The 24,478-nt window shown below is 44.3% G+C and overlaps 1 protein-coding gene across 5 annotated transcripts in view; it reads right to left on the reverse strand.

The window, feature by feature from the left end:
• LOC141165302 (uncharacterized) overlaps positions 1–24,478 on the reverse strand; it is a 192,910-nt gene that overhangs the window by 3,490 nt on the left and 164,942 nt on the right. For all 5 annotated transcript variants that reach the window (XM_073650898.1, XM_073650901.1, XM_073650900.1 and 2 more), the window contains one exon: positions 7,056–7,168. In XM_073650898.1, coding sequence (XP_073506999.1) covers positions 7,056–7,168 — 113 coding nt within the window. The remainder of the gene's footprint in view (positions 1–7,055; positions 7,169–24,478) is intronic.

Consider the following 24,478-nt stretch of genomic DNA (forward strand, 5'->3'; position numbering starts at 1 on the left):
ACTCCAGAAAAAACGTAGGGAACCTCAAAACATTATTACTCACCTTCCTGCAGTTATAGGAACTGCAAGTAATGCAAAAACTGCAGTTGAATGCTGGAATAGTTTATTCACAGATGACATTCTGGACTCTATTGTCACATATACCAACCAATATATAGACATTATAAAGGACAAGTTCATCTGCAACAGAACCATCAAGGCCACAGATGAAATAGAACTGCGTGCTTTTTTTGGATTATTATACCTTGCAGGAGCTTATAGGGCAAATAGACAAAGTTTGGAGGAACTTTGGAGTAAAGATGGGGATGGAGTTGAAAAATTTGGCCTTGTTATGTCCATAAACAGATTCAAGCTTCTAATTCGTTGCCTTCAGTTTGACGACAGAACTACCCGAACCGAACGTAAAACACATGACCGACTTGCTCCAATTCGTGATATATTCCAAAAATTTGTTGAAAACTGTAAAAAAAGCTATTGCCCTGGGGAGAATCTCACTATTGACGAAAAGCTCCCTGGTTTTCGTGGTAAATGTGCCTTTCGTCAATATATTCCATCAAAGCCTAATAAATATGGAATAAAAATGTATGCCCTTGTTGATGCCAGTAAGACCTACACTTACAACCTGGAAGTTTATGCAGGAAAACAACCAGAAGGTCCTTACTGTGTCAGCAACAAACCCAGTGATGTTGTAAAAAGACTGGCTGAGCCCTTATTTGGATCGGGTCGCAATATAACAGCTGACAATTGGTTTTCAAATTGTGATCTGATTGATTATCTGAAAATGCAGAAGCTTTCATATGTCGGAACTGTAAGAAAAAATGAAAAAGAATTGCCTACACAGTTTGTAAGTGTGAAAGGGAGACAACAGTACAGTCATTGCCAAAAGTTTTGAGAATGACACCAAAATTATATTTTCACATGATCTGCTGGCCTCTGGTTTTTATTAGTTTTTGTCTGATGTTTATATCACATACAGAAATATAATTGCAATCATATTATGAGTACCAATAGGTTATATTGACAGTTAGAATGAGTTAATGCAGCAAGTCAATATTTGCAGTGTTGCCCCTTCTTCTTCAAGACCTCTGTAATTCTCCCTGGCATGCTCTCAATCAACTTTTGGACCAAATCCTGACTGATAGCAGTCCATTCTTGCATAATCAATGCTTGCATTTTGCCAGAATTTGTTGGTTTTTGTTTGTCCACCCGTCTCTTGATGATTGACCACAAGTTCTCAATGGGATTAAGATCTGGGGAGTTTCCAGGCCATGGACCCAAAATCTCTATGTTTTGTTCCATGAGCCATTTAGTTATCACCTTTGCTTTATGGCAAGGTGCTCCATCATGCTGGAAAAGGCATTGTTGGGCGCCAAACTGCTCTTGGACGGTTGGGAGAAGTTGCTCTTGGAGGACATTCTGGTACCATTCTTTATTCATGGCTGTGTTTTTAGGCAAGACTGTGAGTGAGCCGATTCCCTTGGCTGAGAAGCAACCCCACACATGAATGGTTTCAGGATGCTTTACAGTTGGCATGAGACAAGACTGGTGGTAGCGCTCACCTCTTCTTCTCCGAATAAGCTGTTTTCCAGATGTCCCAAACAATCGAAAAGGGGATTCATCAGAGAAAATGACTTTGCCCAAGTCCTCAGCAGTCCACTCCCTGTACCTTTTGCAGAATATCAGTCGGTCCCTGATGTTTTTTCTGGAGAGAAGTGGCTTCTTTGCTGCCCTCCTTGAAACCAGCCCTTGCTCAAAGAGTCTCCGCCTCACAGTGCGTGCAGAAGCACTCACACCAGCCTGCTGCCGTTCCTGAGCAAGCTCGGCAGTGCTGGTAGTCCGATCCCGCAGCTGAAACAGTTTTAAGATACGGTCCTGGCGCTTGCTGGTCTTTCTTGGGTGCCCTGGAGCCTTTTTGACAACAATGGAAGCTCTCTCCTTGAAGTTCTTGATGATGCGATAGATTGTTGACTGAGGTGCAATCTTTGTAGCTGCGATACTCTTCCCTGTTAGGCCATTTTTGTGCAGTGCAATGATGGCTGCACGTGTTTCTTTAGAGATAACCATGGTTAACTGAAGAGAAACAATGATACCAAGAACCAGCCTCCTTTTAAAGTGTCCAGTGATGTCATTCTTACTTAATCATGACTGATTGATCGCCAGCCCTGTCCTCATCAACACCCACACCTGTGTTAATGGATCAATTACTAAAACTATGTTAGCTGCTCCTTTTAAGGCAGGACTGCAATGATGTTGAAATGTGTTTTGGGGGTTAAAGTTCATTTTCTGGGCAAATATTGACTTTGCAAGTACAGTAATTGCTGTTAAGCTGATCACTCTTTGACATTCAGGAGTATATGCAAATTGCCATTACAAAAAATGAAGCAGTAAACTTTGGAAAAATTACTATTTGTCTCATTCTCAATACTTTTGGCCATGACTGTACAGCAGTATGTTTGCATTCCATAATGGAAAGGTTTTGGTTTCCTATGTACCACAAGCAAAAAAAATTGTACTTCTTCTATCAACACTTCATGATGATGATGCCATCGATCCTGGGACTGAGGCACAAAACCCCCGGAGATAATTACATTTTATAATGCAACCAAAGGGGGTGTTGATACAGCTGATCAGATGTGCTCAACTTTCAACGTCAGCAGAAACACCAAACGCTGGCCAATGGTCATATTTTTTGCTGAATTTGGGTGGTATAAATTCACAAGTCATTTACCTTGAAAACAAGCTTGAACCACTCCGTAGACGATTCTATCTGAAAAAATTGGCCCATGAACTAGTGCTTGGAGAGCTACGCAGGAGAAGTATGAAAACAATCGGTATCCCCTCTCGCCTTCAAGTTCAGCTCAAAAGATTCCGCCCAGAAGATGATAGTGAAAATTAACCACTTGCACCACCTCCCAAAAGAAGGAGATGCACCACCTGCACCACGGAAAGCGGAATCAGAAGGCTTTCTAATTATGAATGTCACAAATGTCATAATGCAATCTGCCTGACACATGCAAAAATGATGTGTAATTCTTGCTCTTTGCTCTGCAAGTGTAATTTTTCTGGGGAAACTTCAGGATCTAATTCTGATTGAATATGTGTTTAATAGTACTTAAGGTACCTTAAAATTAAGTTTGTTTCCATAAATTTTCTTTGTAGAGTTTTTTGACAGAGTCGAACTGGGGACTATTTGGCGGGAGTTTTGAAATGTTTGTATTTCAGAGTTATTAGTTTTATGTTAAGCAAATGGTTTTTTTTTGCACCTGATTATGTGTAGTCTCTTTTATTACATCCCTATGAAGGTCACTGATCACTTTTAGAGCACTGAAATTGCAAACATTAGATATTATAGGTATTTTTCTAGCTTGCGCCTGACAGTCACATTGTATGTGAACTCGTTAGAACCGATATTGTATGTGACGGAGGGTTAACTCTGCTGCGCGACTAGTTCATCTCTCGCCTCGCTACTCCTCTGCTACCCCCCATTGTAAATCCCTTCACTGGCTCCCAATTGCCCAGCATATCCAGTTCAAACTACTAACACTGACCTACAAAACTATCCATAACGAGTTCATTTGACCTTTATAGCATAGAGTGGTCCTTATATGTGATGTTATAACCTTACACTTTCCTCAAACATTATGTTTAAGATGATAGAACTTGGATGACAAGAGGAGTTGATGTCTCTCCTGCTACTTCATATGGGTTTCTATTTCTCTTTTGTCAAGTTGTATCTTTATTGTTTTATCTATATCCTAAAAAATGTTTACACATGTATTAATGCAAAGGACATGCATCAGAGATGAGAAAAGATTAAAATTATTTTGGTCCCCTTTGGAATTATACCGCCAGTGCCGTAACTATAAACTTCGGGGCCCCGGGGCAAAACTTCATAGTGGGGCCGCTCAACATTTCAATCACTAGAGGTTGTGCGGAACGTGGTGAAGCTGCTACGCATTGTTGTATACAACACACAGGCTTCACCACGTTCCGCAAGACCTTTAATAGATTTTGTTGTTTATGATGCAAGTTTTAGAAGTTAAATATTCAGTGAATATGGAGACTTCCCTCCTGCCCGCCCTCCCCCTCGCAGCAGTATAGACCTATAGCAGGGCTTCTCACAGTTTGTCACAGAGATCTTTGTGTCTGCTGAGACTGTCTCCTCTCAATGATGATGAGAGTTTGTTACAGTCAGTGGGCACTGTGCCGGCCTTGCCAACTCTCTGTGATCTCCAGACTAACATATTGTTACAAATCTTGTGCTATGAGACTCTCCAGGCCAGTGCAGGTTTCCATTCATTGACAGCTGGCAGAGCTCCTGGAAATTATTGAAATGATAGTCTCTCCTGTCCTCCGGGTGACATTGTCTGACAGGAATATAGGAGTTGGGTATTTTATGAGAAATTAAAGTATTAAAATACAATTTTTTACCATCAGTTTGGGGCCCCTTGGGTGGTTGGGGCCCCGGGGCAGTGCCCCGGCTGCCCCGGTTGTAGTTACGGCCCTGTATGTCTCGGAGGCCTAGTAAATAGCAGAAATTTCCAGGATGTCAAACAGAGGATTGCCGGTGTCGAAGTGAACATTTTCCTGGTCCAGCCAGCGCTGAGGACCAAACTGGACGCCTGACCTGGATATTTTGTATCTTTTGTCTCATCTCTGACATGTGTAACATGGAGGCAGTCACTTATTGGTACAACAGGGTACATACACTGCTCAAAAAAATAAAGGGAACACTTAAACAGCAGAATATAACTCCAAGTGAATCAAACTTCTGTGAAATCAAACTGTCCACTTAGGAAGCAACACTGATTGACAATCAATTTCACATGCTGTTGTGCAAATGGAATAGACAATAGATGGAAATTATTGACAATTATCAAGACACCCTCAATAAAGGAGGGGTTCTGCAGGTGGGGACCACAGACCACATCTCAGTACCAATGCTTTCTGGCTGATGTTTTGGTCGCTTTTGAATGTTGGTTGTGCTTTCACACTCGTGGTAGCATGAGACGGACTCTACAACCCACAGAAGTTGCCCAGGTGGTGCAGTTCATCCAGGATGGTACATCAATGCGAGCTGTGGCAGGAAGGTTTGCTGTGTCTGTCAGCGTAGTGTCCAGAGGCTGGAGGTGCTACCAAGAGACAGGCCAGTGAATCAGGAGACATGGAGGGGGCCGTAAGAGGGCAACAACCCAGCAGCAGGACCGCTACCTCCTCCTTTGTGCAAGAATGAACAGGAGGAGCACTGCCAGAGCCCTGCAAAATGACCTCCAGCGGGCCACAAATGTGAATGTGTCTGCACAAATGGTTAGAAACCGACTCCATGAGGGTGGTATGAGGGCCACACGTCCACAGATGGGGGTTGTGCTCACAGCCCAACACCGTGCAGGACGCTTGGCATTTACCACAGAACACCAGGATGGGCAAAGTCACCACTGGCACCCTATGCTCTTCACAGATGAAAGCAGGTTCACACTGAGCACATGTGACAGACGTGACAGAGTCTGGAGACGCCGTGGAGAGCAATCTGCTGCCTGCAACATCCTTCAGCATGACCGGTTTCGCAGTGGGTCAGTAATGGTGTGGGGTGGCATTTCTTTGGAGGGCCGCACAGCCCTCCATGTGCTCGCCAGAGGTAGCCTGACTGCCATTAGGTACCGAGATGAGATCCTCAGACCCCTTGTGAGACCATATGCTGGTGCAGTTGGCCCTGGGTTCCTCCTAGTGCAGGACAATGCCAGACCTCATGTGGCTGGAGTGTGTCAGCAGTTCCTGCAAGATGAAGGCATTGAAGCTATGGACTGGGCCGCGCGTTCCCCAGACCTGAATCCGATTGAGCACATCTGGGACATCATGTCTCTCTCCATCCACCAACGTCACTTGCACCACAGATTGTCCAGGAGTTGGCGGATGCTTTAGTCCAGGTCTGGGAGGAGATCCCACAGGAGACCATCTGCAACCTCATCAGGAGCATGCCCAGGCATTGTAGGGAGGTCATACAGGCACGTGGAGGCCACACACAATACTGAGCCTCATTTTGACTTGTTTTAAGGACATTACATCAAAGTTGGATCAGCCTGTAGTGTGTTTTTCCACTTTAATTTTGGGGGTGACTCCAAATCCGGGCCTCCATTAGTTAATAAATTTGATTTCCATTGATGATTTTTGTGTGATTTTGTTGTCAGCACATTCAACTTTGTACAGAACAAAGTATTCAATGAGAATATTTCATTCATTCAGATCTAGGATGTGTTATTTGAGTGTTCCCTTTATTTTTTTGAGCAGTGTATAATTGGCTCAGGTTGACCACATAGCTTAATTTAATGGGTGATTAAAATCTGTACATTTTCCACAAACAATGATGCTGAGAGTCAAGCTGAAGATAATGGCTCAAGAGAAGATAGGCAAGCAAGTACCAAATAAAATTAGGTGGAAAGATGTGATGGTTTCATCCAGCACTGAAAGGGGGCCTTATTTTATTCTCTTTTTGTGTTATTTTGGTTCATACATACAGTAGAAATGTTTAAATTATTATCAAATATGTAAATAATTACTGACCATTGTCTACTTGTAAGATTATGTTCCTAGGGAGGAGAGCGTGTAATTAGTGATTTATGTAACAGTGACCCTAGGCATGTGGGACATACTCTACAGTTGAGAATTTTCAATCAGTCTGTTAAAGACAGTTTACCCACTTTGAGAAACTGGAGCTATGTGTGGCCTAGGAACCAAGCTCAAAAAATGTTGTAGTAGGTAAAGCACAAAAAGAGGGAAACTGAAGCCTAGCCTATGCCAGTGGCACCTATACCATAGTACCTGTACCTAATCCTCTAACAGAGCAATTGACTACTCCCAAACTTTGTCTGGGGGAAAAAGTTATGAACCATGATTATTTGGTTTATTGTTGTTCTGTTAGAATACTGTTCTTCAGTTGTGTGGGAACCACCAAGTTTCATGCTTTCTCATGAGTAAATGAAAAACTTTTTGCACTTTAAACCCTACGGTCATGTCTTCCCGTAGGACCTCTTAGAAATACACCTAACCCTAGTACTTACGTAAACGTAACTTGTGTCCCATCGAGCCACTTCCAGATTTGAACTTCTTTAGCATCTCGTCTCAGTCCGATCCAGTATCTCTGGTCCGCTGCAAATAATTTCTTCAAAGACTCCTAGAAAATATTATCCTTTAAATAATGCTGTCGCCAGGACATCTTTCTCATACAATCAGGTTTAACTAGAAATATCTGATACCTTCAAAGCAAGTTGAGATGTTTTCTGGCTTATCAGAATATTGAGTAGGAGTCAGTGAGGAGAACAGTGTTAATTCCTTTAATTCTAACTATTTTATTTCCAGTTTTCGCTATATATAGAATAAGGCTGGATTTACACCTGTCGACCAGCGGCATCTCCAGATTGCAAAGCATAATAAATGATAGATGTCCAAACTAATAAACAAATACTCATACTCGCCTACCGCTCACCTCTCCGGACCCTCTGTTACTCACCGCCATTTGTCTGGTCCTTGTAGCATCTTCTTATCAGCACCACGAGTGCTGAATCTGTGCAAATGCACGTAAAGTTACGACATTACAAAGCAAACACAGGCTGCGATGAACTGCAGAACAAGCCATGACAGTGTATAATGTGTACTGTCATATGTCAGGCAAGGAGCAAAGCAAGAGCACTAATCAACACATAAGCCATGGCAGTGCATTATCTACTGATGTGTGGATCCCCGCTCTGCCTCTGCTCCCTGTCTAACACATGACAATACACATTATGTGCTACCTGTTGAACAGCTTCTGGATACTCACAGTTGCAGTAGAAACTTCACAGAGCAGATTACAAGGGATAACAAGCTTTTACTTCTGAGAACATGAGGTAAAGGAAAAAACGCACAATCACACAGTACTGCACCAGGAAGTAAGTGCAAAACAGAAAATACAAGAGAGACATTTTTTCTTTTTACAACACAGTAAACAAGGAAACTTTACACAACATCGCCATCTACTGTCAGATCAGCATAAAGTCCTCCTTCACACAAACAAAGAAGTCCACAACTGTTGCATATACCAACACCCTTTCTCAACAGTAAGGACTAGTGTTGAGCGAGCATGCTCGACACTGCTTGTTACTCGCCCGAGCATCACACTGCTCGGGATGTTCAGCGAACACTGAGCATTTCCGGGTTACTCGGGCGGGATCTCGGGTCTCCGCCCTGCACGTTTGACGCTCTTTACAGAGCCAATGAACATGCAGGGATTGCCAGCCAGTCACTGTAATGCCGCAGCCATGTTGTTTGTGGGTATTACAGTGATTGACTGGCCGCACAGCGTCACCTCGAGTATTTAAAACTGGGCGCCGCCATCTCGGACACAGTTGCTCCAGATCAGCCAGTGTAGGGTCAGTGCTGCTAAGTTAGAGAGAGATATATAGTGCAAAATAGGTAGTGTAGCATCTCTAAAGCCTGCCAAATCAAACAAACAGTCCTTCTCAGGACTAATATCCATCCCAGATATCAGGCAGGCAGGCAGGCTGTATAGGAGACACAGTGGTTATACCAGCAAATGCTGCATTACAGTCCAGTGTGCTCCTGTTGGTCAAATTGCTAGACTTATCACCCCGGTCTCAGGGGCCAGGAAAAAAAATTTTTTTTCCATCTAAATCCTGTATTTTTTTTTTACTCAGTCAGACTGTCCAAATACGCGTCTTATAAACCTTTTAGTATTTCTACCCCCCCCCCAAAAAAAAATTAAAAGTGTGTCTGTGACTGTTCAGACACAAATATATCTGTTTAAAAGAGTCTGGTGTAGGCCAGAAAAATAGAACTGTGGTTTTGCAGTTCCACCGGTCAAATCTCAGTATTATCCTGCTTTTGGCATTTTTTGCCGTAAAAAAAAACAGTAATAGTGTCTCCCTGACTGGTCAGACACCAATATATCTGTTTAAAAGAGTCTGGTGTGCGCCACATAACTATAACTGTGGTTTTGCAGTTCCACGGGTCAAATCTCTGTATTATCCTGCTTTTGGCATTTTTTGCCGTAAAAAAAAAAAAATGTAATAGTGTGTCCCTGACTGTTCAGACACCAAAATATCTGTTTAAAAGAGTCTGGTGTACGCCACATAACTACAACTGTGGTTTTGTGTAATGCACATGCCCGGACTGACTGGCGTGTCCGTGTATATGTAGTGATTCCACTGGACCATACCGGAGAGTGAATGCCTGGAGGGGCGTAACTAAGTATCCACCCGATCCGACCAAGATCGCACGACGGCATACGACACCAGTGCACCAAGGAGGGACCGAGCAGAGGGACCAGGTGCTACTCCAGGTCAGACCCCGGACACGGCTGTTGACCCACACCGGGGAATACAGGAACAGGCAGGATAGGCTGGCACACAGACTGGTGGGTACAGGCAGATGCGGCAGGTATGCAGACGGGTGGATGCTGGCAAGCACGACTGGTATGCAAACAGGGAGGTACTGGCAGGTATGGCCGGTATGCAGGCAGGGAGGTACTGGCAGGTACGACAGGTTGGAGCACAGAGTGGATAGGACCCAGTACAGACTGGGACTCAGGAACAAAACCGCAGATGCGGTGGACAAACACAGCAGAGTGAGGCCGCCCGGAGCGACGAGCAAGAGCAGAGCAAGACGAGACCGCCTGGAGCGGTGAGCAAGAGTAAAGCAGGACGAGGCCACCTGGAGCGGAGAGCAAAGGGTCAGAGCAAAGCGAGACTGCCGGAGCAGCGAGCAAAGGGTCAGAGCAGAGCGAGACTGCCGGAGCAGCGAGCAAAGGGTCAGAGCAGAGCGAGACTGCCGGAGCAGCGAGCAAAGGGTCAGAGCAAAGTGAGACTGCCAGAGCAGCGAGCAAAGGGTCAGAGCAGAGCGAGACTGCTGGAGCAGCGAGCAAAGGGTCAGAGCAGAGCGAGACTGCCGGAGCAGCGAGCAAAGGGTCAGAGCAGAGCGAGACTGCCGGAGCAGTGAGCAAAGGGTCAGAGCAGAGCGAGACCGGCAGGAGTGGTGAGCAAAGGCAGAGCAGGCAAGAACCGCCGGAGCGGTGAGCAAGGCAGAGCAGGCAAGAACCGCCGGAGCAGCGAGCAAGGCAGAGCAGAGGGGACAGGGCTCTGTTCACACTGAGCAGACAGGAAGGGAAAGGCAGAACCAGATACCCACAGGGTACTTGCAGTGAAGTAGCGAGTGGACCACAAACTCACAAACGGAAGTACAGTGACAACGAGCAGGAGTTAGGTATGAGTTCAGACTCTGCAGAAAAAGGGAAGATATGGGCGTAGAGAGAAACGGGAAACAGGCTGGAAGATGGTTAGGGCAGGAACAGACACTGGGAAAGGACACAGACAACAGATCTAGGTATGCGGCCCCTAGAGGGCAGAAGGAACAGGCTTAGAGCGTGTTCACACGGGCCTGGAAATACAGCCTCCAGGAAAGGCAGCTGGCTAGAGTACACAGACAGGACTCAGTTCAGACACGGGAACTGATACCGCAAGGCAGGAAACATAGACAGGACCTGGCACATCAGTGACAAGACGCCAACTGACTGAACAAGATGCTCAGGCAAGGATTCCAGGAAAGAGCTGGGTTAAATACCAGGTGACAGACAGCAATAGGCTGAGGACGCACAAGGGGTGTGCCCTCAGCAGCTACAAGAAGCAGGAAGTGATCGGGCACCGCCCTTAAGCAGAAGAAACAGAGGCAAGCAGACAACATGGAGGAAAGCCAGAGTGATAGTCTGGACTGGAAATCAAGTGCGCGCTCTTGCACAGTGGGAGATGGACCACTATGCAAGGACGCCGCCAGGTATGTTACATTTTGCAGTTCCACGGGTCAAATCTCTGTATTATCCTGTGTTTGGCATTTTTTGCCGGAAAAAAAAAACTGTAATAGTGTCTCCCAGACTGGTCAGATACCAATATATCTGTTTAAAAGAGTCTGGTGTACGCCACATAACTATTACTGTGGTTTTGCAGTTCCACGGGTCAAATCTCTGTATTATCCTGTTTTTGGCATTTTTTGCCATAAAAAAAAACTGTAATAGTGTCTCCCTGACTGTTCAGACACCAATATATCTGTTTAAAAGAGTCTGGTGTACGCCACATAACTATAACTGTGGTTTTGCAGTTCCACGGGTCAAATCTCTGTATTATCCTGCTTTTAGCATTTTTTGCCATAAAAAAAAACTGTAATAGTGTCTCCCTGACTGGTCAGACACCAATATATCTGTTTAAAAGAGTCTGGTTTACGCCACATAACTATAACTGTGATTTTGCAGTTCCACAGGTCAAATCTCTGTATTATTCTGCTTTTGGCATTTTTTGCCGTAAAAAAAACCTGTAATAGTGTCTCCCTGACTGTTCAGACACAAATATATCTGTTTAAAAGATTCTGGTGTAGGCCAGACAAATAGAACTGTGGTTTTCCTCTTCCGTGGTTCTAATCTCCTTTTTATTACCCTTTTTCCATTGATAGTGCGAGTGTAAGCTATTTTACTTCATTTACAATGGGCAAGGCGCGTGGCAAGGGACGAGGAACTGGACGTTCTGGTAATAGTGCGTGCAGAGGAAGGGGCCGTGGCCAAGGTGAAAATGTGCCACAACCAACAGCCACATCTTCTCGCTCCCACTTCTTGACCGAATTACTAGGGAAGCACACTACAACACCAGTATTGCGAACTGATCAGTGTGAACAGGTTATTAATTGGATAGCAGATAATACTTCCAGTTACCTGGGCACCACCACCTCCGGTCTGTCTTTCACACGGTCAAGTTTTAGTAGCCGTGAGTCTCGACCGCATACGCCTCCTCCCCCTGATGCTCCTTCCTCCCACCATGCCGAGTGTCGTCAGACAGCAACTGATCACACAGTTGGACACTCTGAAGAGCTGTTCACTGGTCCATTTCCATATTTGTGCCCCTCGCCTGCTCCTTTTGAAGTGGTGGAAGAGGAGATCCCATGTAGCGTTGCCCAAATATTTGAACAGCCACGGCCACAGGAAGTCGACGCTGGCAATTTGTCACAAGAGGTGGACGATGACGAGACATAATTGCCACGAAGTGAGGAGGAGGACCGTGGTGCGGAAGTGGAAGAGGAGGAGGTGGTGAATGATCTAGTAACTGACCCAATGTGGCAGGAGGACACGCAGAGCGAGGTCAGCAGCACACAGGGGGAGGGAGGCAGGGTACCCCAACAGGCAGGAAGAAGCAGTGTGGTGGCCGCACACAGAAGGCAGGCAACAGTTCCCCGTAACACCAACATGAGGGACGTTGCAAGTACAACCGGTAGGTCTTCCAGAGTCTGGAATTTTTTTAAAGACTCTGCTGATAACCCCAAAAAGGCCATTTGTACCACCTGCCATGCCAGCATCAGCAGGGGTGACAAAACTACCAGCCTGACCACCACAAGCATGATCAGGCACATGGCAGCAAAGCACCCGACTTTGTGGGGCGAACCCCAGGGTCCACGACCAGTGTCAGCGGGTGTCTCTACTGCTTCTTCTGCTGTTGTGCGTGTGATAGAACCCCCTGTTGTGCGTGCAAGGCAATCCCCTGTCCATACTGCATGCAAAGATGCCCCCTCCTCTCAGTCTTCACTTGTTATGGCAGTTTCTCAAGAAACAGCATCAACGTCTACGTCCCACCACAGCGTTCAATTGTCCATATCCCAGAGCTTTAAATAAAAGAGCAAATTTGCAGCCAACGCCCCACAGGCCACAGTCCTAAATTCGCACATTTCATGACTGCTTGCGTTGGAAATGCTACCTTTTAGGCTGGTGGAGACGGAATCCTTCCGCAACCTTATGGCGGTGGCCGTCCCTCGGTACTCGGTCCCCAGCCGACACTATTTTGCCCGATGTGCCATCCCCGCACTACACAAGCACGTGTCCCAAAACATCTGCCATGCCCTCAACAACGCAGTTACTGGGAGAGTCCACCTGACAACAGACACGTGGACAAGTGCTTGTGGCCAGGGACGGTACATCTCCCTGACGGCACACTGGGTAAACATAGTGGAAGCCGGGACCCAGTCGGACCTTGGGACGGAACAAATCCTCCCCACACCGAGGATTGCGGGCCCTATGTCAGTCAGAGTTGCCCCCACAGTGTACAGCTCCTGCGCATCATCCACCTCCTCCTCCTCATGTTCAGCCTCCATCTCAAATATCACCACATCAGTTACAAGCTGGAAGCACTGCAGTACTGCCTCAGCCAAGCGGCAACAGGCTGTGCTGAAACTCATAAGCTTAGGTGATAAACCTCACACTGCTTGTGAGTTGTGGACAGCTGTGAAAGAGCAGGCAGATCTGTGGCTGAGACTGCTGAACCTACATCCAGGCATGGTCGTGTGTGACAATGGCCGTAACCTGGTGGCGGCTCTTAGGTGAGGCGAGATCACACACGTACCATGCCTGGCTCATGTGCTTAACCTCGTGGTTCAGCGGTTTCTTAAATCGTACCCCAAGTTGCCAGATCTTCTCGTCAAAGTACGCCGCCTGTCAGCTCAATTTCGCAAGTCGGCTACAGCTTCCGCCGCCCTGCTTGTACTTCAGCAGCATTTGCAGCTTCCGGCTCAAAGACTGTTGTGTGATGTCCCCACACGTTGGAACTCTACCCTCCACATGTTGCAAAGGATTTGTGAGCAGAAGAGAGCAGTTGTGGAGTACCAGCTGCAACAAGGCCGTCGATATTCAGGTCAGACTCCACACATAAGACCTCAGGAGTGGACCTGGATGTCTGACATATGTACCATCCTGACAAACTTTGAGGAGTCCACCAAGATGGTGAGTGGTGATGATGCCTTCATTAGCGTCAGCATCCCACTTGTCTGTCTTTTGCAACGCTCTCTGCAGAGAATTAAAGAGGAGGCATTGCAGCCAGAGTATGATGAGATGGATCAAGAAGCCGTAGTGGGCGATTACACACAGCCCAGCCTCATCTCATCCCAATGTGCATTGGGGGACAATGAGGGAGAGGAGGAGGAGGAGGAAGAACAGGAGCTGGTATCATGCGCTGTAGACAGTAGTACCTGTACAACTGTCATACCGTCGGTTCAGCGTGGGTGGCCTGAGGACAGGGGGGAGGAGGAGGAGGAGGGCATGGTCAGTCATCATCTTGGTGAGGACATGGAAGTCTTGCCCGTTACCAGTCTGGCACGCATGGCTGACTTTATGTTACGCTGCCTTAACCATGACCCTCGCGTTGTCAAAATGTTGGGTGACAGTCAATACTGGTTGGTGACACTTTTAGACCCCCGCTACAAGGAGAACTTTCACTCTCTTATTCCTGAGGTGTAGAGGTCTACAAAAATGGGGCAGTACCAGAAGGCCCTTGCTGCAGAACTGTTAAAAAAATTCCCATCTGAACACGTTAGCGGCAGTGGTCACAGTTCGTTGCCCAACCAAGGCGTACAGGCGAGAGAGACGCAACTCCAATCCAGCAGAGGCAGGGGAATACTGTCAACGTTCTGGGACAGTTTTCTGAGACCTGCCCAGCTTACAGGCCCTGAGGCGTGGGGTACTCTCACAAGGAGTGGAAAGTTTCAAAAGATGGTGAGGGATTACCTTGCCGACCGTACCAGCGTCCTCCGTGATTCCTCTGTGCCTTTTAATTATTGGGTATCCAAGCTGGACACTTGGAATGAACTCGCTCTGTACGCCTTGGAGGTCCTGGCTTGCCCTGCCGCTAGCGTGTTATCGGAGCGTGTTTTTAGTGCCGCTGGGGGAATTATAACAGATAAGCGCACTCGCCTGTCAACTGACAATGCTGACAAGCTGACCCTAATCAAAATGAACAAGGGCTGGATTGGGCCAGACTTCTTATCACCACCAAATGACAGCAGAGTAACATAAAGTCAAATCCACTGTGTTATTTCGGGATATGTATTCCTATGCACCGCTTCACACCCACACATGGGTATACGCTTCCTCATTTCGGCTGTATTTTGCTCTTCTCCTTATCCTCAGCCTCCACCACCACTATACCACCAGGGTGACCTTGGTCCGTGTTGCCAGCATTGCAAGTTCCTCCGTCCTAATTTTTGGCAGCTTTTGCTTGGAAGGCATAGGCAAAGACTATGGAAGACCCACTCCCCAATAATGCGAATGTTTTTAAGATGCTGTACTGCATGGGTCTTCCAAGGGGCATTTAAACCGTCTTGTTAAGCTACTGCAACCTCCATGTCTCTTCCAAGGGGCATTAAAACCGTCTTGTTAAGCTACTGCGACCTCCACCACTTTTCCCAGGGGCATTGATATTGTCTTTTTATTCCACTGCGACCTCCACGTCTCTTCCAAGGGGCATTAAAACCGTCTTGTTAAGCTACTGCAACCTCCACGTCTCTTCCAAGGGGCATTAAAACCATCTTGTTAAGCTACTGCAACCTCCACGTCTCTTCCAAGGGGCATTAAAACCGTCTTGTTAAGCTACTGCGACCACCACCACTTACCCCAGGGGCATTAAAACCATCTTGTTAAGCTACTGCGACCTCCACCACTTTTCCAAGGGGCATTGATATTGTCTTCTTATTCCACTGCGACCTCCACCATTCTTCCAACGGGCATTGCATTTCCTCCTAATTTTAGTCAGCTTTTGCTTTTCAATGCATAGGCGAACACTAAGGGAGACCCACTCCCCAATAATGGGTAGAAGGTTTTTAGTATGCTGTAATCCACGTCTGTTTCAAGGGGCATTGCAGTTCCTCATAATTTTTGGAAAGCCTTCCATTCACTTCTTAGGCCAACAGTGCACAGGAGACCCAGTTGCTATAAATGGAAAAAACAGTTGAGTTAAGGTCCTCTGACCTCCATGTCACTTCCAAGGGGCATTTGAGTGCCTCAAAATTTTTGTTAGGCACTGCACTCACTGCATGCCCTTTAACTGTGTAGCCACACCGCTCCTTTTGGTACAGAAACATATCCTACAAGACGTGTGGTTGACTGGCCTGATATTGATGTGAATGGTCCCTGTTCCTCCTGCTCTTTCTCCTTTGCCACCACCTCATCCATTATTCATCACCTGAAGCTTTGTTTTAACGGGAGTCATAGAACTGGGATAGTAGCAGGAAAACATCCAGCAATCCTCGGAGGAGGTAGGATATGCGCCAAAACGCTGACCACCTCAGGCCTAGCCGCTACTACATACATGCGCTTGCATTCCAAGAAAACAAAGCAGATGCTAACTTCTATCATCACTGGGGGACTGAGTATGGATACCTCGTTGCCGAAGCAGCCATGAGGTAGTGGCCAGCTTCGGCCTCCTCCAAACTAAAAGGCCCCATTTCAAGTGCAAGCAAGCTAGCAGTATGGTATTGCAGCCTGGGGGTGGGTGGGTGGCAGTCTGCATACTTGCGCTTGCATTGCAAGGAATGGGGGAGGTACAATTGAACACTGCCCTGTGACAAGGACTTGCACGGGGATAGTTGCAAGTCTGCATCTTGTGATGGGCACACTTTTAGGCAGTGACCTGGGTGTCAGAGATGCTTTCAGGCGTCTTCCCCATGCTGTTCCCATGTCTTTTCAGCACTGTATGCATGTGTCACACAGCACATGGCCAGATAAGATTGTAAAATGTTAAAATGACATTTCCCGGTGAATGCATTTGTCATGGTTGAAAGCAATGCAAAAGTGCAAAAACGCATCAAAAATGCTACTTGTGAACATAGCCCAAGGTGTGGAGGAGTATTTTTGTTTTTGGTTATTTATTTTACCTTATACACAAGTCTTTACCCTGGAAAGGAAGTTCCTTAACATATTTCACAGGAAAACCGTTTCAGTTTCATTTTTGAACGTTTTATTGTGAGCCCGTTAAAGTGGCTTAATACCTCTGACCACGTTGTTGTCAGCAGTGACCTGGGGGTCAGAAATGCTTCCTGGGGCGATCCCCATGCTGTCCCCATGTCTTTTGAGCACTGTCACTATCGTTTTGGGCACTTTTTAGGCTTTCTGCAGACTGCCAGGGGTGCCGCTGCAAAAATGCTTCTGCTTCTGTTGACGACAGCGTTACTATTGATTGTTTTTTACTAGTCCAACTAATTGGTCCACCTGAGGGAAAGAAAAGATAGCCACTGGTAGATTTTCTGTCAATTGGATCTCCAGCCCAATCTGCATCAACGTATCCAGTTAAAATGCATTTATCACTTGTAGGCAGTTTCAGTTTAACATTGCTGGTTCCTTTCAAATAACGTATAACTCTCTTCACAGCATTCCAATCCGCTTTATTTGACTTGGACACTTTTCTACTCAGAATTCCTACTGCTGCTGCAATGTCTGGCCTTGTAACAGTCGCTAGATACAGTAATTTTCCTATCGCCATTCTATACTCTTCATTATTTGGTAACACATTTTTCTCACTACTCATCTCTTTAAGATAATTAGTTTCCATTGGAGGCTTTGCTGGTTTTGCATCCTTCAATCCAAATGTTTCTGTTATGTCTTGAATCATATGATTTTAATTAAGTAGGAAACTTCCATCTTCTTCTCTTTCTATCTGTATTCCTAAGTACTGTTTCACATTTCCGAAGTCTTTGATCTCAAAATGTTGATTCAGAATTTTTAGTATGTCCTCGTTATCCCTTTCTTTTTCAAAACAAACTAAAATGTCATCAACATATATGAGTACATAGATCCAACTGTCCATTAGTCTTTTTGTGCACAGGCAAGGATCAGCTTTGCTTCTTTTAAATTTTTCATTTGTGAGCACCTCCGTGATTTTATCATTCCACACTTTAGCAGCTTGTTTTAAACCGTATATACAGTTATATGAAAAAGTTTGGGCACCCCTATTAATCTTAAGCTTAATGTTTTATAAAAATTGGTGTTTTTGCAACAGCTATTTCAGTTTGATATATGTAATAACTGTTGGATACAGTAATGTTTCTGCCTTGAAATGAGGTTTATTGTACTAACAGAAAATGTGCAATCTGCATTCAAACAAAATTTGACAGGTGCATAAGTATGGGCACCTCACCAGAAAAGTGACATTAATATTTAGTAGATCCTCCTTTTGCAAAAATAACAGCCTCTAGTCGCTTCCTGTAGCTTTTAATGAGTTCCTAGATCCTGTATGAAGGCATTTTTGACCATTCCTCTTTACAAAACCATTCCAGTTCAGTTAAATTTGATGGTCGCCGAGCATGGATAGCCCTCTTCAAATGATCCCACAGATGTTCAATGATATTCAGGTCTGGGGACTGGGATGGCCATTCCAGAACATTGTAATTGTTCCTCTGCATGAATGCCTGAGTAGATTTGGAGTGGTGTTTTGGATCATTGTCTTGCTGAAAGATCCATCCCCTGCGTAACTTCAACTTCATCACTGATTCTTGAACATTATTGTCAAGAATCTGCTGATACTGAGTGGAATCCATGCGTCCCCCAACTTTAATTGGCCACACAGCCCCAAAGCATGATGGAACCTCCACCAAATTTTACTGTGGGTAGCAAGTGTTTTTCTTGGAATGCTGTGTTTTTTTGCCGCCATGCATAACGCCTTTTTGTATGACCAAACAACTCAATCTTGGTTTCATCAGTCCACAGGACCTTCTTCCAATAATAAATTGGCTTCTCCAAATGTGCTTTTGCATACCTCAGCCGACTCTGTTTGTGGCGTGCTTGCAGAAACGGCTTCTTTCGCATCACTCTCCCATACAGCTTCTCCTTGTGCAAAGTGCGTTGTATAGTTGACCGATGCACAGTGACACCATCTGCAGCAAGTTGATGCTGCAGTTCTCTGGAGGTGGTCTGAGGATTGTCCTTGACTGATCTCACCATTCTTCTTCTCTGCCTTTCTGATGTTTTTCTTGGCCTGCCACTTCTGGCCTTAGCAAGACCTGTCCCTGTGTTCTTCCATTTCCTTACTATGTTCCTCACAGTGGAAACTGACAGGTTAAATCTCTGAGACAGCTTTTTGTATCCTTCTCCTGAAAAACTATGTTGAATAATCTTTGTTTTCAGATCATTTGACAGTTGTTTTGAGGAGCCCATGATGCCACTCTTCAGAGGAGATTCAAACAGGAGAACAACTTGCAAGTGGCCACTTTAAGTAGCTTTTCTCATGATTGCATACACCTAGCTATGAAGTTCAAAGCTCAATGAGGTTACAAAACCAAAAGAAGTGCTTTAGTAAGTCAGTAAAAAGTAGGTAGGCGTATTGAAAACAAGAAAATGATAAGGGTGCCCATACTTATGCACCTGTCAAATTTTGTTTGAATGCAGATTGCACATTTTCTGTTAGTACAATAAACCTCATTTCAAGGCAGAAACTTTACTGTGTCCAACAGTTATTACATATATCAAACTGAAATAGCTATTGCAAAAACACCGATTTTTATCAAACATTAAGCTTAAGAATAATAGGGGTGCCCAAACTTTTTCATATAACTGTACTTTTCTGTAATTTGCAAACCATGTTTGGGTTACTTTCATCTTTGAATCCTGGAGGTAGTTCCATGTAAATATCTTCTGTTAAACTTCCATTCAAAAATGCTGTCTTTATATCCAGATGTTTCAGTTCCATTTGTTTCATTGCTGCTACTGCAAACAAAGTTCTTATTGTAGTATGTTTAACAACTGGAGCAAATGTTTCATCATAGTCTTCTCCATATTTTTGAGAATAACCTTTAGCTACGAGTCTTGCTCGGTATCGTTCAGCTGTGCCATCTGTTCGGTACTTTACTTTTAAAACCCATTTACATCCTATAGCTTTTGTTCCTTCTGGTAATTCTGTTAGTGTCCACGTTTTTGAGTCATGCATGGATTTTATTTTTATTTCTGTTGCCTCTATCCATTTATTGGCTTCTTCTTCAGGAAGTCGAGATATGTCTTCGCAAGAGGTAGGCTCATAAATTTTACTTGTACTTGCCTTGTATGAAAGGCGTATTGGTGGTTTTCCTTTGTTTTCTCTTATTGAACGTCTTGGTTCTGTGTCTGTTTGTAGTTGTATCTCTTCACTTTCAGTATTCTGTTTTTTATTAATTTCAACTTCTTTTTCATCAGGTATTCCTTCAGCTATATCATTGCTGTTTTTCTCATTTTTTGTTTCTAGTGAAATCATAGTGTCTTCATTTAGATCCTCAATGAATGTCAAACTGTTACTCACCATAGCTCTGTTTGTTTTGGGATCTAGGATTCTATATCCTTTGCAATTTTCACTATATCCAACAAATATTCCTTCCATGGACCTATTTTGAAGTTTGGAACGTTTTTCTGTTGGAATGAATACAAAAACTTTACAAACAAAAACTCTTAAATGATTTACACTTGGTTTCATACCTTGCCACAGTTCAAATGGTTTTTTTACAGTTTTCTAGAAAAAAGTCGGTTCTGTAGATATGTGGCTGTCATTGCTGCTTTAACCCAATATTTCTCTGAGAGTTTGGAATCTGTCAGCATACATCTTATCATTTCTGTTTTTCCTTTCTGCTACTCCATTTTGCTCAGGTGTGTCAGGAACAGTCTTTTGATGCTCTATACCATTTTTTCTTAAGTAGTTTTCTATTTGTTATCCTGTGAATTCACCTCCATTACCACTTCTAATGACAATTGGCTTCCTCTGCAGCTTGTTATTCGACTTTGTCACGTAGTCTACTAGTTTATTGAAAACTTTGCTTTTGTTCTTGATCAAGTATGTGACTGTGTATCTTGAGTAGTCATCTATAAAAGTCACCATATATCTATTGCCTCCTGATGTAGTCACTTTCATGGGTCCACATACATCAGTATGCACCAAATCAAGTGGTCTTGTGCTTTTCATTTCACTTTCTTTAGGAATAGATATCCTTGTGGCTTTTGATTTTATACAACATTCACATCTTACGGTAATTGAGCAATCAGATATCAATAAATCCTTTGTCAATTCTTTCCTTTGTAGCTCCATTATACTTTCAGGATGTCTGTGTCCTAGACGTCTATGCCACATGTGAATACAATTCTTGTGATCATGTGTACACAACTTCATCTGTTCCTTTAATGTGTCTAGATGATAGAATTGTTCATCTGCCTTGACATTGGTTATTACCTTGTTTCCTGCTAGGATTGTACACTCATCATCTTTGAATTTTTCAGTAAGTCCTTTAGCTGTTAGATGTTTTACAGATAACAATCCTCCTTCTAATCCTGGAACATATAACACATCCTGTACAAGTATTTTTGAATCATGTCCAAACTTGTTAGAACAGTTTAGCATTCCTTGTCCAATACCTTCTGCAGCTATTTTGCTTCTATCTGCAAGATAAATGGCTTCCTTCTTATTTAAATTAAGTTCAGTAAAAAAAAATGTATTACTTGTCATGTGACTTGTTGCTCCTGAGTCAATAAACCAACCCAATGATGATTTCTTATCAGTCACTTTAAATGTGCCATTCCAATTATTTTCACATGAATCAGAAATTGTGTTTTTCACCTTCTGTGTATTCTCTTTATGATGCAATTTCTGTTGTTCTGCTTTACATATAGTACAGTCTTTCTTTAAATGTCCTTTTTTCTTACATCTGAAACATTCTCTTGTCTCTTTATTATAGGGTCTTTTTGATTCTGTAGCTTTAAGAGCATTTCCATTATCTTTTTTAGTAGAAGAATCATTTGTTTGTTCTTTCCTTCTTTGATATTCATCTATGAGTCTGGTCATCACAAACTCTAATGTAATGTCTGTTTGAGGTCTTTTCTCTAGTGCATTTATCAAAGCAGTATATGAATCCGGTAAACTGCACAATAATATTGCTGCTACATGGCTTTCCTTAATATCTTCACCAATTGATCTCAGCTGTGATATCACTTCCATAATAGAGAATATATGCTTCTGCGTGTCATTTTCTGCACTTAGTCTCATACTGTAAAGATTTCTTAGCAGAAATAACTTGTGATTTAAGCTGGGCCTTTCATGTAGCTTTCTTAGTGCTTCCCACATTCCCTTTGCTGTATCCTCATTCCTTATGTGGATTAATTGAGCATAATTCACTAATAGGCTGATGGTAGCTCTTGCTTGTCTATTTTTCTTATCCCATGTCTGATTATCCTCATCAGGTCTATCTGTAGTGATTACTTCCCATAAATCATCTTTAGAAAATAACATTTCTACTTTTAACTTCCATAACTGATAATTCTCATTATTCAGCTTAGCTACTGTGAGTTTTAGCTCTGTGCTACTTGTCATCTTTAACTTGTCTTACTTGTTTGGAGAGAATTGTACTGAAGAATTCTTCTGCATTCAGCAGGGTCTTGCTGAGAGTTCCGGTGTCCTGGGTTTCTGGGGTCCTCGGTGCCTGGGCCCATAACCTGTTGCACAGCTTCTGGATACCCACAGTTGCAGTAGAAACTTCACAGAGCAGATTACATGGTATAACAAGCTTTTACTTCTCAGAACATCAGGTAAAGGAAAAAACGCACAGTCACACAGTACTACACCAGGAAGTAAGTGCAAACAGAAAATACAAGAGAGGCTTTTTTTCTTTTTACAATACAGTAAACAAGGAAACTTTACACAACATCACCATCTACTGTCAGATCAGCATAAAGTCCTCCTTCACACAAACAAAGAAGTCCACAACTGTTGCATATACCAACACTGCCATGACTTGATCTACAGTTGATCGCAGACTGTATTTGCAGCATCTTTATGACAAGACCAAAATTGTGGCGGGAGCTATCACTGTAATAAAGAATCTGTGAAACTAGCAGGCATGGATCCCGAGTGGAGAGGGGAAAAGGAGGCAGAGCACAGATAGAATAACTACAGCTTGGCAGGAGCTGACCACAGCCCCTGATCTTGGAGTGCATGAAAAGAGATGTAATCAGGGGGCTGGCTGTTACTAGAGGACAGGAGCAGGCCATGCCCCTGACCTTTTACATAATGTCCCAGAAAGAAGGAGGAGCACTGAGAAGTCCACCATAACATTAAAAAGTAGGTACTGTCAGGATTTGAAACATAGATGTTAGCTTTATAGTTTATGGAGGTATATCCATTGCTTTTTTATCTCCGTGGAGCACGCCTTTAATCTCTTACATCATATGTTGCCTCCCTAACTTTGATGCGAGCCTGTATCTTTGCCGACAGATGATGACTGAATTATTCAGCCATCATCTACCCCTAACAGCCGCAGGTGTAGCAGAGCTGTTAAATCTGTTAATTGTCGCTGTCAATCTCTGACAGTGGCAATTAATGCACACTGCCAAGGATTGATAGCGGCATTTAACAGGTTGTAATTGCGGAGCGCCGATGGGTTGCTATGACAGCCAGGGTCTGCCAATGACCTCTGTGGCCAGGGTTGACTGGGGCACCAGGACACCGGAGGATTCTCCAGTGGGCCCTGGGTCCTCAGAGGGCCCCCGAGCAGGATGTAGAGGAGGGCCGCTAGTTTCAACTGAATGTGCATCCAAGGACGCACATTCGATTGAAATGTATTGCGGTGCAGAAAGCCAGTAGATGACTTTAGAGCGCCAGTTGCAAGCTGCACAAGACAGGGACGTCACCGGCGTATGACCTTATTGTCATGCGCCGCCTGCGACAGATTTACTGAAGTCATCTGTCTGCCATTTCACCACGACTGCGCCGGATCTGAAGGAAGAGGACACCGTGTGATGCCTGGAGTGCAGGCAGGTAAAAAGAATCTTTTTTTTTTCTTCCTTCTTCAGTGGATGCGGCATAATGTGGTCCCAGGAGAAGGGGAATATGGGGCCCAGGAGAAGGGGCGTAGGGGGCCCAGGGCAAGGGAATAGGGGGTCCAGGACAAGGGGTATAGGGGGCACAGGACATATTTGCCAGAACAAAGGACATAAACACGAGATGGGGGAACCAGGAGTCCCTGGATGGTGGACATAGGGGCCAGGACGGGGAACATAGGGGCTCAAGATGGAGCAACATAGGTTCCCAGGGTGGGGGACATTATTAATTAAAGGGGCCAGGTTGAGGGACTTTATTACTATATGGAGTCCAAAATGAGGAATATACATTAGTTTATGGGGTGGGACATAATTACTGTAGGGGCCAATTAGGGACATTATTATTTCTGTAATATAATATACTGTTTTTCATGTGAGGGAACAAAAGGGAGATCCTGTTACTATGCAGGGCAGCACTATGTTGCTTTTTTTCTTCATCTTGCATAGCGTATGTGTCGGGGAATGTCCTCTATAAGCGATCAGCTATTGATAACTGTGTGTTATTTTCTGCAAACGAGTCCAAGCTGGAAGAAGTGATGGCAGTCTGTGCCAGATGAAGAAGAAAAGCGAAGATGAAGGACTTAACATAGAGATGTCACTGGGGAGTCAGTGTGTTACCTGTACACTGACGCTTTACACTGTATACTATATACAGAGCTCCTATGTATAATGTCACTAGTGACAACTGTATTAATTGTACACTGACACTATATACAGAGCTCCTGTGTATAATGTCACTGGTGATCACTGTATTATCTGTACACTATAAACAGAGCTCCTGTGTATGTCAATCGTGATCACTGTATTACCTGT

This window comes from Phyllobates terribilis, unplaced genomic scaffold (assembly GCF_046119375.1).
Source record: "Phyllobates terribilis strain yellow unplaced genomic scaffold, ASM4611937v1 Scaffold_11__3_contigs__length_659146591, whole genome shotgun sequence".
NCBI classification, from domain to species: domain Eukaryota; kingdom Metazoa; phylum Chordata; class Amphibia; order Anura; family Dendrobatidae; genus Phyllobates; species Phyllobates terribilis.